Here is a 19,121-nt window from a genome sequence, read left to right on the forward strand (position 1 = left end):
CATATTTCTATAACTAAGGAGATAGTGGAACACGAGATAGATAGGCTGAAAAGTCACCAGGACTAGACTAAATATACATATCTCAGGGTACTAAAAGAATGCAAAGAGGTTATTTGTGAACTATTAATTACTGTATTTAGGAAACTGCCAGATTCAGGAGAGGTACTAGTAATGTGGGGACAAGCAGATGTAGTGCCCACCTTTAAGAAAAGAAATAAAATATTAATGTCTAATTATAAATCTGTCAATTTCTCTTCAATTGTTGGCAAAATAATGGAGACAATAACTGTGAGGAACATTAGGGAGCATTTACACAAGCATAACTTGATAAATCAGTCAGTGCATTGCTTCAAAATGGGGAAGTCTTGCCTTACGAACTTGTTGAGTTTTTATGTAAAGTTTGCAAGGCAGTAGACAATAGGGATAGTTATGACATCCCATACCTGGACTTTGGCAAGTTGTTCTTGTTCTACAAGGTACCCCCCCATCAAAGATTCTTGAGAAAGGTCAAGGTGGATTGGATAGATGGGAAGGTGTTGTTAGGCTGTATAAAATCATGGTTATGTGACAGGTGACAGTTACAATTTGGGGTTCTAAATCTGAGTTATCCCTTAGCCTTTCAGGATATGTCAATTACCTCATATGAGAGATTGATTTGAACTATTCAATACATCCAACAACTCAATTTTGACCAAGGTGTGGCATACCTCAAAATTAGGTTGGACTCAGATGCCATCACCTTGCAGGCAGACCTGGCTAATATGAATGAATGGACAGACAGATGGCAAATGCAGCTTGATAATAACAAATGTAAATTGCGTAAGGTTGATAGAAGAAGCCCACACAGTTAAAAATGAAACTTTAAGTTCTGAGAATGGAAAGATTTAGGAATTATAGTTAGCTCTGATCTCCATCTAAGAAAACAATGCAGTGAAAAAAAAAAAAAGCAAGTTGGGTATTAGGATTAATTTTTAGGAATGCTAAAAGTACAAGTCCTGAAGTAATATTAAAGTGATTAAAGTTATATTTAGTGCTGGTTAGACTTCATCTAGATTATGCTGTGCATTTCTGGTCCCCATATTACAAGAAGGATATATGTCTATTAGAATCAGTACAAGGGAGAATGATGAAGAGAATACAGGGATCTTTAAATTATAGGGCAGTGGTTCTCAACCTGGGGGCCATGGAAGGCTGTTACAAATCACACATTTCTAAATAATAACTTTTCCCCAACCAAATTCAAGTTTGCTTATATCTGCTAGTCTCTTGTAGTCTAGTGATGTAAGTATATCACAGAAATCTATCAAATACAAGATAATGACTCAACTTTGTAATAAAACAAAGGTGTTCTCATCAACATTCAGTTATTCATTTACTTATTTATTATCATTATTTATTTATTTATTTACTTTTTTTTTTGGTGGGGTTGGGGAGAAAAATAGAGGAGCCACACAAATGTAGAGAATTCATGAAGGGGGAATGGAGAGAAAAAGGTTAAGAACCACTGGTATAAGAGATATAACAAAGGGGACAAGCAAAATTCTCAGGATTAGTAATCAGGATAGAACAAGAAATAATGTGTTCAAGCTTGAAAAAGTTAGATTTTAAAGAGAGAGGAAGGAATTGTTTTTCAAATAGAGTGGCAGATGAATGGAATGGACACAGTAATCAAGTTGTTAGTCACTAGGGTGGCTTTTAAAAAAAATTGACAAATTTGTGGATGGAGATATGTGGAAATAAGCAGGTATGTTATATACAGGCACTGCCACATGTATGCCTGATGGCTTCTTGTAGCTTCCCTTATTTCATTATGTTCTAATACCAACACATACAAGCATATTAGTTTCAAACCTTTAAAAATGATGATGATTGTGGTAGACATCCACCCAAATGATGCCATCACAATATTGAAGTTATGAAGTAATTAGAGATAAAGTCTTCTTTCTTTTCACCCTATTCACCTTCAAGTAAAATTCTTTGTAATATACAATATACTTTATGTATGTATACTATAACTGAGGCAATAATTTGTTCAAAATTTTGTTCATAAACTGATTTATTTGAAAAGGGAGGCATTCAGTAACCAAGGCTCTATTGTATATATATATATATATATATATATATATATATATATATATATATATATATATATATATATATATATATATATATATATATATATATATATATATATATATATATATATATATATATATATATATATATATATATATATATATATATATATATATATATATACACACACACACACACAGTAGAACCTTGGTTACCAAACGCCTCCCTTTTCAAATAAATCGTTTTTTTTTTACAAAATTCAAAATTTTGAACTAATTATTGTTTCAGTTGTAGTACCATAATTCATTTCTAGAATAAAGTTACTTGATTTCAAATATTAAAAGACATAGCAAAAGCTGCTGTTTATTACTAATTTATAGTTTCTATAAATACTTATTTTGTTTTTTTATATATTTGGAGAGACACAGAGTGTAAGACAATAATTCAGTTTTTGAAATAAGGTACATGTGATCCTGCTGAAAAGCCTCAATGTAAACAAAGAGTTTTTGGTGCTCAAGAGTTATCCCGAGCCCCCTGTGACTCTCATGATGACCCCCAACACCATCATCACTGCACAACTGCATTTTTCCAGTAGCTTTTCCCAGCAGCAAGATGTCTAAGTGTTTGATCACCATTTTGGCGGTGAGTTGCTCCTTTCTGTGTCCTTCTGTAAGGCTTCCCTTACTAGATTAATTACAAAGAGAATACCTGCACGGTCTAAACCGTATCTTCTGAAGAGTTCTGTGTCACTAAGTTCATTCAATACATCCTTTCTGGATAAATAATGTGTGAGCTAGAGATGTTGTGAAGCAGCCATCTTAGCTGTCAGAGTGTCTGTCATAACCCGCTTAGACAAGGTAGACTGGTGTCTGGCAACGGATTAATCCATTTTACATTGATTCCTATGGGGAAATAGTTTAAGTTTTCGAATGGCATTCAGGAACTAATTAAGTTCTAGAACCAAGATTCCAATGCATATATATATATATATATATATATATATATATATATATATATATATATATATATATATATATATATATATATATATATATATATATATATATATATATATATACACACATGAGATTCTTCAGGTTTTCAAGAACCTTTTCCAACATTTATTTCACTATACTAATGTTCAATGTATGACATATTTCTTGCAGCAGTAAAAGGTAAGGAAATAGTTAACAGCTATTAGGTTTCAGTTTTATCACAAGAAGCCAGCAATTTTATGAACAATCTCATGCTATACCATATAATGCTTGGGGACAGCATTATATTTACAGTTTTAAAGTTTCAAAATATCAATATGATACAATAAATGTTGTACTTTCATAAAAAATACAAGGTTAACTGAAATTTAAGTTTTATTCTGAGTTTGACAAGTCACATGCTCAAAAATTATTCCTGGTTTTCAGTATAACAATATTTCCCACTGTGAAGAAATTGAGTAGCTTTGTCATCAAATTTACAAAAATAGCTGCATTTCTTCTGGGCTGACAGTATGAAACAAAATAAAAGAAAAGAAAAAATTTTCAAAATAGAGTAAAAAAATATATATATAATACATAAATACACCCTCTCAAATTTTGAATCACAGCAAAGAACTGGTCTCACTTACTATACTCTATTCATGGTAGCATGGTAGATGAGATTCCTACAACTGTTGTCTACCTCCTTCCCCCCTGAATGCATGCATGGAAATAGCTTATTTGGAGTTTGATCTAGCTTTTAAAATCTCCTTGATGACCAATAAGGGCAAGCAATGGTATTGCTTACACACACACACACACACACACACACTTGGTTCCACATTCTATTATGCCATTCCCTAGCTTGTAACTACTTTCTATCATTCATAATATACAAATGCTGCCAATGAAATCTGAAGGGGAAGGTGAAAATGACCTTTCTTCACCAGTGGAAGGAAGCTTCTTCCATTCTTTTCTACAATGCTACCATGACATGACTTTAGTTGCTGAGAACTGAACATATATATGGAAGATATTTCTATTGTCAATAATTTTCATCAATAATGAGCCTAAATCAAATCACTATGATGTACTGCAACCAGGAATACTTAAGATAAATAACCACCTGGAAAAAAGTGTACATTATGTAAAAATTCTTCATACAAGATAGTAATCAGAAGCACTGCATTGACAGACATCACAATAAACACATCATAACTCACACAATAAAAGAAATGGTGGGTCTATTCTGGATGAAGTATCATCAAGTAATTCCAGGAGCGCCGAGCTTGGGGTCACTTAGAGGGCTTATGACTATGTGGATCTTGAGTGAGTCACATGGTTCTTGTAGATATCTTTTCCTTTCCTGACAAACAGAAGACAGTAAATTGAGTTATCATATAAAATATGAATAACATGAAAAATTGTGAAAAATGCAAAATAAAATTACTCTAGCAAAATATACAGAACTGATAAATGTTATAGTACATATGCAAACAGATGATCACAATAATGGATTAAGAAACAAAAAAATCATAAGGATATGTGAAGAGCAATTATAAACTTCAACTGATTTATATAATATTGATAAAAAGGAGCATGTAGTTTAGTACTCTAACACAGATGTAGTTTTAAGGATTACAAACTGGATAAAATGAATATAAGAGAAAGATCTACAAACAACAAGAGGAATAAAAATTGTCCTGCAGCATTCTTATTTTCAGCTGTCTCACAAAAACGTATTATTTTTGGTGGCTTTTGTTATATTTGTGGTAAAAAAAGAAAAAAAAACACTCATAAGAAACCTTTAGTCTTTTCACTAGTTGGAAAATAATGCTTTGCAGCAGAGGGCATCTCATTCATATCCATTGTTTCAAACAATATACTCAATTTCATGATGGAGGAATCTAATCTTGATCTATGACCATGAAATAACAATAAGATCTCCTTTCCTTTTATAATAATAGCAGAAATTAGATGTCAACACAAATTAAGGAGTTGTGACCTCACTGTCCAGCAGGAACAGAATCCTATCAAAATTACACTTCTGTGTATACGGTCAACAATTCTACCCTTATCTAAATGTGTGTCAGGGGAAGGGGGGGAGTGAAGAAGACCATTGAACACCTGAGAGTAGAAAGCAACAGGTATGAGGATCAAAGAAGCTAACTTTTGACAGCAGTAATAGTCATCAATGAGGAGGAAGAATGGCATAGGAGGTTTGAAGAAGACAGAGGGATCAGCACAGTACTAGTATGATATGGAGATAAACTGAAATTGAAAAAAAATATAAAATGTATTAAAAAAATTTTAATAGAGCTGGGAAAAGGGACTACGGAAGCAGTATAATAGTGAAAAGGAGCAGTGTGAGAAACAACAGAAGCAATGATCAGATTACCTAACAAGTTACAAAGCAAAAGAAGTCACAAGAAGCCCTGTGACAGAGGATGACATATGCATCATGTGCAGGAAAGAACCACTGGCTCTTTTTTGCTCACTTTCCAAGTTATGCTTGGATGCTAAAGCAAATTTTGCTTGATATTTATGCTTGTCTTATGAACTGATCATATACAAAGTTAATTGTAAACCACAGTACTAATGTATAAATATGTGCATCCCATACATAGCTGTGTCCAATTGTACTTACTAGATTCAACCAAGTTATCTTAAGGTTGGAAACAAGTATATGACAATATTCCCAACAATAAGAGCTCCTTATACTTACTGGAGGATCATTCAGGTTGTCAAAGGGGAGAATGTCATCCAGATTCAACAAGTTGTCATCAGCAGAAAATATATAGTTAGTAGACACCACATTAACTATGTACTCAATCCCTTCTTGCATTGCAAAAACTAGCACTGCCACTCTGACTCTTGCATATTCCACATCCTTTGCTGTGACTGCCAGTCTGACTGTCCTTAACACTGCTTCAGGCACCTCTACTGTTCCTTGCCACACAATCAAGTAAAACTTCCGAAACCAAACACCCTGGAGAAAGACAGATATCATGTAAAAAAAAAATAATAATAAAATAAATAAATAAATAAATTATATATATATATATATATATATATATATATATATATATATATATATATATATATATATATATATATATATATAATGGATTAAGATATCAATAAAAAAGCCACTTGTCATCCAGTTGATCTATGCTTCAATTTTCTCTTAAATCATGTAATTCAGAATCTAATTTTGCTGGCTCAATTACATTCTGATGATAGTTGGACATGGGTAAAATCAAATAATATAAAGTAAGATACAAATAACATTACTGTAGGACTACAAATAGGCTAGAATGACTGAAAAGAAACTAATAATGACAGGAAATTCTACACCCCAAACAGGAAAACTTACCTTCGGGTAAAGCTCAACTATCCACTCCAGCTGCGTGTCACAGTCCAGCTCTGAGGCAGAAGCTGGTGTTGAGAAAACAAGAGTTCTAGTGTGATATGCAGGGAGGCAAGGCAAGTTGTCCACAGTGAGGCTTGCACTCCATTGCTCTGCTGTGTATAGCCGTGGGGTGAACAAGAGACGATTGGAAGGCTCAGGATCCCTTATTATCTCTTTCACACGATCCCATTGGCCTGCAGGCAATGAAGATTCAATAGTGGAATCTTTTCTATGTAAGGGAATTACATAAAATAGATCCTAAAAAGAAAGGGGTAATGCACCAGTTAGACACAATCAAATCCATGAACTCTCATTACCTATGCAGGAATCACGATACAAAAACTGCTTGTGGGAGAAACATGGAATCTGTGATGGAATACACTAATAATACCATATTTGATGGCTCATAAGATGCACCTTTTCTCCAAAAAAAAAAGTTTCAGGAAATGAGCCTGTGTCCTATGAGGCCAAGGTTCAGCATTAAGGCAGTGGTTGGTGGTAAGTCTATGGCAACAGAGGCTCTAAAATCAAACCCCAGACATCTTCGCACATGTAAACAAAGTGATGATTGGTACTACACCACAAAACAACTCTTTCTTTCAAGGTAACAATATATAATAGGTCATACTTACTGGTAATTCACATAGAATGACACCAGTCAGGAAGAATTTGCCTGAGTTACCATGCACCATGCATTGCATGTACCAAAACAAACACACAATCAGTTACGTGCCAAACCTGGTGAAACGGGCAAGCTTCACTGCATTCTTTACAGTGTGATGCCATTACTCCTTGAGGTAAGACACACTTTCATATAATTAAAATTGCACCTATCTTTTAACATTCTTATGAGCAAACTTTATTACCCCTGTAGTCTCTCACAGACACTGCCGATGCCATATGCCAGGTACATGTTTACATCTCACAACAGAATTGGTACGCTGGCTACTAGCAAATATTAAAGTTTTTATGTGCAAAATATTGGGATCTAATAATGATCTAAAATGCATGTGAGAATCTTCAAAGGTCAGGTGAAATCCTTCACTTCATATTCAGAGCTTAAATCTACTCATTTATCTTTTTTTTTTCATTTCAATGTCTGCCAAAACTGGGCGCATCTTATGAGCCATCAAATACGGTAATTCATACATATTCTAATAAAGACAAAATTATGGAATGAGGTCCCCATTGTGAAACCTTTAAATACTTGTAATGGCAAATATATATGTCAGTATATTTACCTATAACTAAATCATCATTGTAGAAGGTCTTGCATACCTGAGTGAAATGACATTCCAATGGCCATGCGTGTGACAAAAAATTCTTTGTACTTGATAGTCAGTGGCACCAACAACAAGTCTGCCAACTGTCTTGGAGTCATCATTGGAAATCGGACAAACTTCATCACCTATTGGTATTATAAGAAGAAACTTATTACTATTAAACTGTAGTTAACCTTTTTAAAGGGAGAAAAAGATTAGGAAGCACAAAAGATAACAATTTTCACTTAACATTACACTAACCAGCATGATGAATTCACCATACACATTTCCAGTGGCAGTCCAGACAAACTCTGGACAGAAACAATTGCCTATGTTTCCTCTATTAAACAAGACAAACTGGTGACAGACTGGTCATCTGAATATGTCAATAAGATAAAAAGGCAAAAAGTTATGAGCTTAAAATATTCTTTCAATATCAAGGAGCTGGTCCCTCAAAAAACTGAACTGATTTAAATGAGTTCAAAGACTGCAAATCTCCCTCAAATGTTTTTTTTCTCTCTTTTTATAATTCTTTTTACAAGACCTATATACTTCAGCATTTGCAGCAAACTATACAGTTTTACTCATTTCTGCATCATTTCTCACTGTAACAAACTCCCATCTCTAATTGCCTGCAGGACCATTACCAGCACCTCCATGTTTGTGGCTGACTTGAAATTCATTTACCACACCTTAGAGCCATAAAGAACATGCCCATAAACTACAAACTCAAAAAGTAAGGAACACTGACCTCATATGTTAGCCATTCCATACGATCAACAGAATCAAAGGAACTTGTGCTAGAGTCCCGCCTAAGGTGTAGCTTACAACAGGATACACCACTTGAAGTTGTACCAGGAATGTAAGATGCAAGACCTGTGGGTGGCTCCCCTGGGGTTGTCACAGGAGATGGACTCATGAGTTTCTCTGCCTGCTGATGTAGCCAGGATACAACAATGCTGTGGGCAGAGATGTGTGCAGTTAGTTAACTTTATGCACAATACACTAAGGCAATATGAAAGGGTTTCACAGACTGTATGGAAAATCCCGTGACTCAGTACAATCTTTGGTATTTACAAATGCACTCAGGAGATGAGGGGTACAGAAAAAAAATATGTGAAGGAATTGAACAAAAACTACTGGGAAACTCTACCACTATAAAGCTAAATAAAGCCATTAAAACTAGATAGAAATAATCCTAGATTTGCCAAAGATATTGTTCTTCTAATGAGAGAATCAATAAGTGAGTAACAACAGATTTTACAAAAAGGCATGAAATTAAAGATGATAAAGAAAGAAAATGTTTAGGAATATATCTGCTTAAGCTAAAAAATAAGCACCAGTCTTAATCATGACAGGAAATCAAGAGAATAAAGACAGAATGGAATGCTTTTTTGGGTTATCAAACCAGTGATTGTAATCTACACACTATCATCAAAGAGTAAGTGCATTCTGCCAGTTATAATATATGGATTTGAAATCTGAAGTCCTACAAAAGTCCTAGGACAAAAATTTTGCAGTGCTCAAAGGGAATAGAATAGTTGGTATAACAGTGAGACATAAGAAGAGGAAACCATGGATTTGCAAGCAGACTAAAGTTGAAGACACCCTGACTGCAATTAAATGAAAAAGTAGATGTGGTCAAGATGGGTCATTTGTCAAGCATATAACAGACAGACAATTAAGGGAACCAACTAAGTTGAGAATTTGAAAAATATAAAAAAATGCAAAAATCATCTTATGACATCCTTAGGCTCTGTGCATATGATAATTTGTCATCTTCATTTTAATGCTGTTTAAATAACCATTTAAATGGCCACCCCACTCACACTCAGTTGCCCAGTCAATGTCATTGTAGGTCAGAGATGATTGTAAGAATAAATAAATAAATAAATAAATAAAAAAGTTTATGAACAGCTTTCTTTATAATGGAGTATGGAAGTTTCCTCTCACAGCTCAGCAGAGTGGGGGCAAGGAACACTCAAAGAGCCTCAGTACTAGTCAGTGCATGTTGTACACACTTAGAGAGAGGGAAGGGTTTGTGACACTCTCCTTCATCAACTTCTTTACCCATTTAGCATTCACTCACTCCCCACTTAATGCTCCCTTTCACCACAATGGGTAAGAGGAAGTCTTACCTTACCCAAAGGTGTGAGGTACTGGCAAAAGCACACTAGATATTAGCTGAGAACAGAGCACATGCATCAGTGTGGCGCGCCCTCATTGTAACAATGAAGTGTGCAATGTTCCATCCAAGAGATTTCAGATGCCAACAAAACAAGTAATTTATAAATCTAACACTTGCAATTATGGCTTAAAATCATCTACAACTCAAAACAAATACATTATAATACTTGGCACCTAAGAATTTCAGTATTACATAGCTATATATGTGGATGAAAAGTGCATGAGCATTTCTTTAAATTTTAAAGCCCTGTATTGTGCTATTGAGGCCTATTTCTCTGCCATTTATTGTCTGATTTTGATGATTCTGGTGTCAATTGAAAGGGAATTAAAATACCTAAAAATCATGTAGCAGAATTTTGATTGTGTATTTAGTTTTTCCTAGCTTAAGAGAAATATCTGGATGAGAAAAAATTTTGGATTTTTTTTTCTCGACAGCAAAACCAAAAATGAAAATTGTCACATCATTTTCTTAGAAAACCATCACAGTATCTTGTGACAAGTTTTCAAGAAAATCCAAGAAAAACTTCTCAAAATATGTAAAAATCTAAACATAATTTTTTTTATTTTCACTAAAAGGAAAACTATTGCTCCAAATTTAATGAGACATACATATAATTCAACTAAAAGAACTTTATAACTCATACTCATAAAAAATTGGTGCAGTTTCATTTATAAATAATGAAAATGGAAAATATTTGGTCGATCCCCTTCAGGTAATCAAAGACTGACATATGACAGTGCCGAGAACTAGATGGAAAGATGAGGTCAGCAGTTTTGCTGGACAACTTAGAATAGAAAGACAGCAGACAGAAACATATGGAGAAGGAGAAGAGAAGGCCTTTGTCCTGCAGTGGAATTGTAGAGGCTAATAATGAAGTTATGTTTCATACTTGAGTCAAGCAACTGAGATGGTACAATCACATATTTCTTTTCAATAACCAATATGAGCCTACTGCAGGCCAAGAGCTTGCCTAATGGTTAAAACGGTGTGTCATGCCATATACCACACAACAGTGACTCAGTATTTTGGCAGGGTTGCTAGCTGGATTGTTTTGTTGTAAAATCAAAGTTCACCAGCTAATGTCCTGCACCTATTCTCTGTTACAGGAACAGGAAAGTGTCAAATGAGATTTCCAAAGTCTGAGCTGAGTACGATAATTACCACACAACCAGGCCAACCATGATCATATTGCAACCAATATTTTATTGGAACAAATCTCTTATGAAACTTGACCATGAAACTTACTTGTAAAGAGTCATCTCGTCATGCACTACTACATCATTTTCTGATAGCACAGTAGTCAGAAGCTCTAGATCACAAGAAGCAAAGTCATCATGTGTTGCCACTTGCTCTAGATTCCACTTGAAGTGATTTAAGCACACTGAAGAAATATCTGAGTGGCCACAGGTGAGGGTGTACTGTAGCCACGCAATCAAGTAGTTTTGCTTTGATGCTGATACTATATTCAATTTCATGTACTTGATACATGTTTCTATTAAATCCTGAAAGATAAAAAGATTCATTTAAAATCAGAGCATCAGATAAACCATGAATATAATGAATTATTCCTCTAATGGATTCAGTGTTAAAAGAATTTTGGATATTATGGACATATTCATGCATTCCCTTTCATCAGCTCAGACACTGGGCTCCCCAGCCACTGAATCCATATCACACAGTCTGATTTATATGTCAATTATCTTCGAGTTTCACTACCATGCAGAGCATGAGCATACATTCCTTGAGTGCATTATGATCAGTCTGTCTATCTATATAAAGCAAAAGGATGTAGCAATCCTATTAACCACTGCAGTTGGTCCATATTACCTTGTGGTGCAATCAACTTGTGTCTCAGACTGTGAGACACAAGGTGTAAATTTTTTTTTTTTTTTCCTGTATATGTCAAAGTAAATGACTGAAAAAAAAGACATGTTGTGGGGGGTGGGAATGATTCTCATAATTTTTCATTTCACTGCAATGGGCAAGGCACTGAGAAGATTCTTCCTAAATGAAGTAATTGGGTCAATGAATGTGCATTAATGTGGTATGAGGTATATAACAAAACTTAAATCTACATTAAAGGCAGACAGCTTTACAGTCTGCATGAAAAGTTACCAAGCCAATAGTTTTGGTTGCACATTACCAGTCAGATCACAAAAAAAAAATTAACAAATTCTAACTCCACCCAGTACTTAATATTTTATTGTTTCCTTGTTTCTTGAGCACCTCTCTGAGACATTCTGGTACTCTAGCAGCTAAATTTTGAAGTTTCTAAGGTTTAAATTCTGCCCAACATTTGCTAAGCTCTTTTTCCAGCTTAGAGAGTGTGGCGTTACAGTCTCATAATTTGACCTTAATTACACCCTATAAATTTCCTAGTGAAAAAAATCTTGTGAACTGCCAGGCCAATCTTTTATGGTGTTGACTTCACAGTTATCTAACCATTCCTTAACAATTTTAGCAGTATGAGCTGGTGCCTCATCCTGTTGGAAAATTTTAGTTTTGGTTATTTCAAACAATGACTCAAGGTTATCCATTGAGTTCCAAATACGCTTCTTTAGTGACAGTAGTGTTTTTCGGGAACACAACAATCACTGAGGCCATTGAAAGTAAAACATTCCCAAACCATTAAACTCTGAGGGTGTTTTGTAGTTTACTGAGTGTAGTGGGGGTCAATGGGATCAGACCCTGGGCACCTGTACACTCTGGTAGATGTTGTACCACTCACACAAAAAGTGCTTTCATCAGACCACAATACTGTATGCCACTTATCTAAGGTCCAATCTTGATATTTCTTTGGAAACTGGATCCTTTTCTTTCTCTGTGAATCATTTATAAGTGGCTTTTTATTTGTGTGGTAACTGCAGTACCCAAGGTCACAGCGCAAAGTATAACAGACAGTGTGGAGAGAGACACCAGCTAATATATTAGGATTCCCTTCCCTAATTTGGTATCCTGTAAGGCTGGGACTGACCTCCAGCTGACTCCTGAGAAGTGTCCTTGTTCTCTTAGGTACCTTATATGGCCTTCCAGATGGCTTTTGTGGGAACGGTAAACTTTTGCTCCTGCCAGCTTTGAATTTCTGTATTAGCTTCTGGACAGTGCAGAGCTTCAACCCCTTTTGAGTGCATTTCTTTGCTACTAAGACCTGCATTATGGAGATCTATGAAAGCTTGAATAGTTTTCTCATCAGTGTGCTTTCCACCCATGTCTACTAGGCTATGATGCATAAAAACAGAAGTGCATTATGAGAGCAGAAAGCAGGAAAAGCAAATAAGGCAGTACCATATATCAGCTCTCTTTGACAACTGATACTGTACAGAGGAGCATCTCCACCCCATACTGTGAGAAGAGGTGGATGTACCAGATGTACAAAATCTCTCTCAAACCTCTCAGCTTTTGCGGCAGAATTACAGTCTACACGAAAAGTTACCATGCCATTCCTGTGATGTGGTACTTTTCACACAGACAATACATTGCCACATAAGTAAACGTACAATGCATTGGCATCTAAAGCTTAAGCTGACAAAAAAAAAAAAAAAAAGTAAAGATGCATTGGCATCTAAAGCTTAAGCTGACAAAAGAAAAAAAGTAAAGTTAGTCACACTCTTGATATTGCTGTCTGGAAGCTTCTAGGCTCAAGATACTTTACTAACTCATGGCAGTCACACCACAAGCAACAAGGTTTCAAGGTTTTATGATATCAAAAAGTAAAGAAAGCTGCTTAAAATCTGATTTTTTAATTATTATCCCTATAAGATGTGCAGATGACAACACTCAAAATAAGAATAAAGCATGAATTTCACAAATAGGAGTTCTAAGTTCTTTAGAATGCAGTGCAGCTGAGTCAACAACCTGTCTAGCAATTGAATTGTACATCAACAAGAACTTAACTTCACATAATTTTCATCTTGTCAAACATTACCTTCTTAACTTCACATTATATTCATCTTGTCCAACATTACTTTTCTATCTCTCTAATGTCTCATTCCTTCCTTAAGTGTCACTGTTCCTAAACATGGTGGCTGTGACAGAAGAGGCTTCAGCTTCCTTATCTAAACATTCACTCCATGCTTGTGTGAACCCTGCCCCTCTACTAGCTACTCTTTTACAAAATGAACTTACCTTAACATTATATTTATCTGCTAGAGCTAATATTGGTAGGACGGTGGTATGTGACACCTTTAGGCGACCAGTGTAGAGATAGCGCAAGAAAAGCTCAAACACCTCCACACATTCGGTAGCCTCTTGGAGTACTATTCGCTGTTCTCTACTTTCATTCCAACGAGGATTCATCAACATAACCTGCCAGAGGAAGGTAATGGATAATACTAACATACTATGCATTTTGACCATCATCATCTTGAAAACTCTTACATGTCTACAAGTGTACAACTCATAACACTACTTAGATAAATCACACATAAATGAAGAACATGCTAGTGCAAAATAAATTTCTAAATTTACTTACAAACTAATTCCTAAGCCATAACTGTACAACTTAATTATCTCTTTTCTATTCACAAATTTGCTCTTAACCCTTACCATCTGGGGACGTATAAATACATCCTGGTGGCTACCCACTCCCATTCAGAGACGTATATAAATATCCTGTTTCAATTTGGTTTACCATTGATTTAAGACATTTTGAAGCAAAGAAAATGAATGTGGGTAACTTAAGAAGTTATTCTGCAGCTAAGAACATACTATTTTCCCATTATTTTTTTTCTTTTTGTTCTGTAAAACAATGATCTATTGGGATGATTGATTTTGCAACAGCAACAGGATCATTGGCCAGTGCACTTATATGCCATCATAATACGTGGTTTCAATATTACTAGAGTTTTCAGATACCTCTTTACACACACACACAGACATTTTTCTTTCAAAAGAAACTTTATAATATTGATGTGAAATGCAAACTGCAAAGTTCAGTAACATGTGGAATTGATTCAGCAATCTAACAGTGTATAATACAAACTAAATGTGTAATTACACTTGGTGAGAAAGGAAATTATATAAGAGACTGTGGATGATGCATTTCAAAGTTGGTGTGCACAGCTGATACCCTGGGTACAGGGCCTGGAGCAATTTTAATCTCTCAGGGCAAGTGGGTTAACATTCTTTATGTTCAGAAGGACACCTCTCACATCAAACAGCCAAAAACCTCTCAAGGAGAAACAAGTGAATACAGCTGCTTGTTCTTCATTCAGGCAAAAATATTCATCTATGAGAAAGTGAATACTGCTCCTTGTTCTTCATTCGGGCAAAAATATTCATCTACGAGAAATTAATAGTTACCCCCACCTGGAAGACATCTGAGGAGGCACACAGAATGAGGCGATGGGCAGGAAACTCTCTCTCACCCACCACCAGCACTATGTCACTCATCAGCCGTTCAGCATACAGTCCAGCAATCTTCTCCAACACACTCCCAGAGTTATCTATCTGGAAGGAGCACTGATTTATTAGTTACTTAACCACTTGATTTCCTATTCATAAACTTCCTTCAAGATAGAGGCAACTAATATCTGAGCAGCACTACTAGCATTCCATAACTCTTGTATTCATCTGTCATATTTCTTTTGCATGCTATCTTCATTATTTTCTTCCATCTTCCAAGAGTAGGATACACAATGTAGGTGCAAAAGGTTGATCTGGTGTTTACTCTTTACAGAACAGAGAAGTGATTTACTTAAATTCTGGTAGCCAGAACTGCATGAAAATCCAGATATAAAGACAAGTAAGGAGTTTTCATCTATTCACATTCAAACAAATAATTCTACCTTCTTCCTTTACCATGCCATAAGAAGTGTTTAAAAGGTTCTACTGTGTGAACTGTTCTTGAGATATGGAAATTAATTATATTTAGAAATTCAAAATCTACATAAAACAAAAATCTAACTTACAAAAATAAAATACTTACTTGACATTGAGCTGTATTATAGCCATGCATGGGATTTGTGCCCCCGTGGTTAGTACCTCTGGAATCAGCTTTCCTAGAAGGAGAGCTGCGGCCCTGCTCATTATCATCATTTGCACCAAACATGTTTGAAATGCGAGCAAACATGGCACTCTGTTAAAGTCTGCTGTGACGAATATATCTGAAATTTGAACTGAAATTAAAAGAGTAAAGTGCACTGTATATATATATATATATATATATATATATATATATATATATATATATATATATATATATATATATATATATATATATATATATAATTACCATTTCCAAAAGTCACAGTATTTCAAATAATGAATGGTGATGTGCAAAAAGAAGGGAACATGGAAAGAAAGGGGACTATAGAAGGGAGAAGGGAAGTCAAGAGGAAATAAAAACTACAAACCTTAATGTTGGTGATGTCCTGTAGCCTGGAAGGCTTGAGTCTTACATGAACAGCTGAGCAGCAGAATTTGTAGTACAGAATCCATACTTTGTTGGGTTTAGTATGGTGACATCACATGACTGGAAATGATTCACGAATATCAATAAAGACTTGTCTTGTAATTGATATAAAACATCCTCCAAGAAAATTTTATATATTATACAACCCATGTTGAAATTATGCTCCTCCAAATAGAGGCTCATACCACCAACTCTCAAAGAAAGTTAAACAAATTATGTGACAGTTTTGAAACTATGCTTAGTCACACACAGTATCTTTGTAAAACAATGATCCTGTACTGCAAAATTTTTCAGATTAATCTCCCATTCCACACTGATCACACTCAAAGGATGGTGGATAGCTAGCTGGTCATGACAAAATAATGGCACTTACACTGGCTGATTGTGATGATGGCACAGAAACTCAGAAATGTGTTGGAGTTGGAGATAGATGGAAGGAAACCAGTGAGGAGAATGAAGAAAACCTGGAGATGAAGTGTAAAAGAAGACATGAGAAAGATGATCATCAGGGAAGAAATTGGGAAGAAACACATGAGTTGTTCAACCTCATTAATAATGAACAACACTGAACAAACATAAACAATTGAACAAAATGGCAACAACAATATCATGCATCAACTGGATATGGACAAAGGACTACATTATCTTGGTACATGACTGCCTCTCACTAAATTGAACAAGATATAATCATACATACAAAATTTTAAATGTAATGAATTTAAGATAAGGAATTCCAGCTGCCATGAGGATTACTAACCTACCTTAACTTACTCTAATTAACCTTCTAATGGTGGCTCTGCCTCTCATGACCCTGGTCAGAATCAGGAAATCTAACCTAGTACATCATTTGGTAGTTTTCCATTCTATGTGTTAACAGCATCAATGGTATTATCAGCAAGTGAATAGGATTGGATGTGTTTGTTCAATTAATCAGCCAAAGTGCTACAACACTTTATATATATATATATATATATATATATATATATATATATATATATATATATATATATATATATATATATATATATATATATATATATATTTTTTTTTTTTTTTTTTTTTTTTTTTTTTTTTTCCTTTCTTGACAAGTTAAATAACCATTTGATACTCAAAAGCAGCAGAATCAAATTCAATGTATATATCTTGCTTCTGACATCTATCTGAGGCACATGTTTCAGGACTAGGTAATGAAACAAAATGTCCTGTAGTTACATAGTCTGCTACCAATCTTAACTCAAAGTATTCTTGAATTATTGATAAATTCTTAAAAATTGCTCCCTCTATTTCAAAATGACAGTATTCTATATCAATAGATTTCCATGTGTCAAGAATTATTAAGATAGCTAATTCCCAGCAAAATAACTCTTATTTTCACAAAAATTGTGGACTTTGGTTATGACAGTGAGTTTGTCACCTGCAGCACCGTACCTAAACTCTATAAAACTATGGAATTTTGTTTAGCTGCTACACAAAGTCCCACTGCCACATAACAACTTCTATGCAATCACACAGTTCGGGATATTTTGAAATTAAATTAAACATGACATAACAAACCTTGCTGGTGGCTTTCTTCCATGAACTCTGAACATTCACTATTTGAATTTAGGGATTTCTTGATTAGACAATATAATTTTGCTATTGAAATGCTATTGAAGAACAACATCTATATCTACATAATGAAATGAGTAAAGATGTAGTGTTTGGAGGAAGCAGTTTATCAAAATCGTATTTTCATCTTTGGATTAAAAACTGAAGTACATATCAGATTCTACAGCTGCATTTCGAGTATTTTCTGAGTCAAATATAACAATAAGCGAATATAAATCTTGAAATGTATTAAAATCATAAATACAGAGCCATGTGACGAAGCTGAAAAATAATACCACCAAAGTATGTCCACATTCTACTAGCTAAGTGTACTGGTACGAGTTGGTATGTCCAACATTAAATCTATATTTCATACTATGGCAAGTTGCCTAAAATCTTCCCGATAAAGAGATTCTCTTCACTGACATCGATGTCTATAACATGTGAGATCCACAGTACTGAAGTGTGTGTTGCTTTTTTCGTTTACCTCCTGCCCACCTGACGTCAGTTCTCAACTCGGATCTCATCATATTTATTTACTGATTGATCTTCCATGTCTGTTTATAATGTTGCTACTTCTAACCATTTGCATTACTCACTAAAGGTGTTCAGATGCCACAAAGCGCCTTGCCACAGTCGCCAGCCAAGTAGCCCGTCACCTCTGTTTACCGCTGCCAGTGTTTACAGCTTCGTTTACAGTGCCGCGGCAGGCAAGGCAACACTGGCCTGCCTGGCGTGACCTTACTCGACCAATGCTAAGATATCTTGCTCACTTGAATTAAAAGTAATCTAGATACCACACACAACTCTTATGACACTAATAAACACGTATTGAAGATTGCAATAAACACAAGGAAAGGAATATAAGCTCAACTCACACTATCTTCACAACAGTAGGTAGCCGCACACCTCATTATCTGTCCAACACGCCCCCAACCTCCAGTATCGATATTTTGAATGTCAGCTCAGCATTGAAAATGTCGTTACAGCTGAGAAAACAACATTCATTTCAATATGTTGGGGAAAAATAAAACTGAAGACAGACATTTTCATATAGCATTTACACATACAAGATCATTAAACGTCTGGCAGATCCGCAAAGCTGCTCTCCGATGGCCAGCTTCATTATCTGCCCTTTTTTTTTTTTTACTTCAAATATTTCCATATTTACGAAGATCGTCCTCTAACATGGATGCCTTGATACCAAGAT

General features: G+C 35.0%; 1 protein-coding gene across 6 annotated transcripts; it reads right to left on the reverse strand.

The window, feature by feature from the left end:
* Nucleotides 1-3,273: 3,273 nt before the first annotated feature.
* LOC135109637 (BTB/POZ domain-containing protein 17-like) lies at nucleotides 3,274-18,919 on the reverse strand. Of its 6 annotated transcripts, none has more exons than XM_064021118.1 (12): nucleotides 18,790-18,827; nucleotides 16,698-16,788; nucleotides 16,266-16,384; nucleotides 15,839-16,016; nucleotides 15,220-15,360; nucleotides 14,038-14,217; nucleotides 11,158-11,414; nucleotides 8,476-8,683; nucleotides 7,741-7,870; nucleotides 6,427-6,656; nucleotides 5,776-6,039; nucleotides 3,274-4,416 (listed from the first exon to the last, which is right to left on the reverse strand). In XM_064021118.1, the coding sequence occupies exons 4-12, from the start codon at nucleotides 15,980-15,982 to the stop codon at nucleotides 4,315-4,317; spliced, it is 1,656 nt and encodes a 551-aa protein (XP_063877188.1). In that variant the 5' UTR covers nucleotides 15,983-16,016; nucleotides 16,266-16,384; nucleotides 16,698-16,788; nucleotides 18,790-18,827; the 3' UTR covers nucleotides 3,274-4,314. The 6 variants fall into 6 exon arrangements, with proteins under 6 accessions (XP_063877188.1, XP_063877208.1, XP_063877178.1 ...); XM_064021138.1 differs by lacking the exon at nucleotides 18,790-18,827 and adding an exon at nucleotides 18,511-18,743 and having other exon boundaries at nucleotides 15,839-16,028; XM_064021108.1 differs by lacking the exon at nucleotides 18,790-18,827 and adding an exon at nucleotides 18,511-18,741.
* Between the last annotated feature and the right edge of the window lie 202 nt (nucleotides 18,920-19,121).

This window comes from Scylla paramamosain, chromosome 2 (assembly GCF_035594125.1).
Source record: "Scylla paramamosain isolate STU-SP2022 chromosome 2, ASM3559412v1, whole genome shotgun sequence".
Lineage (NCBI taxonomy): Eukaryota > Metazoa > Arthropoda > Malacostraca > Decapoda > Portunidae > Scylla > Scylla paramamosain.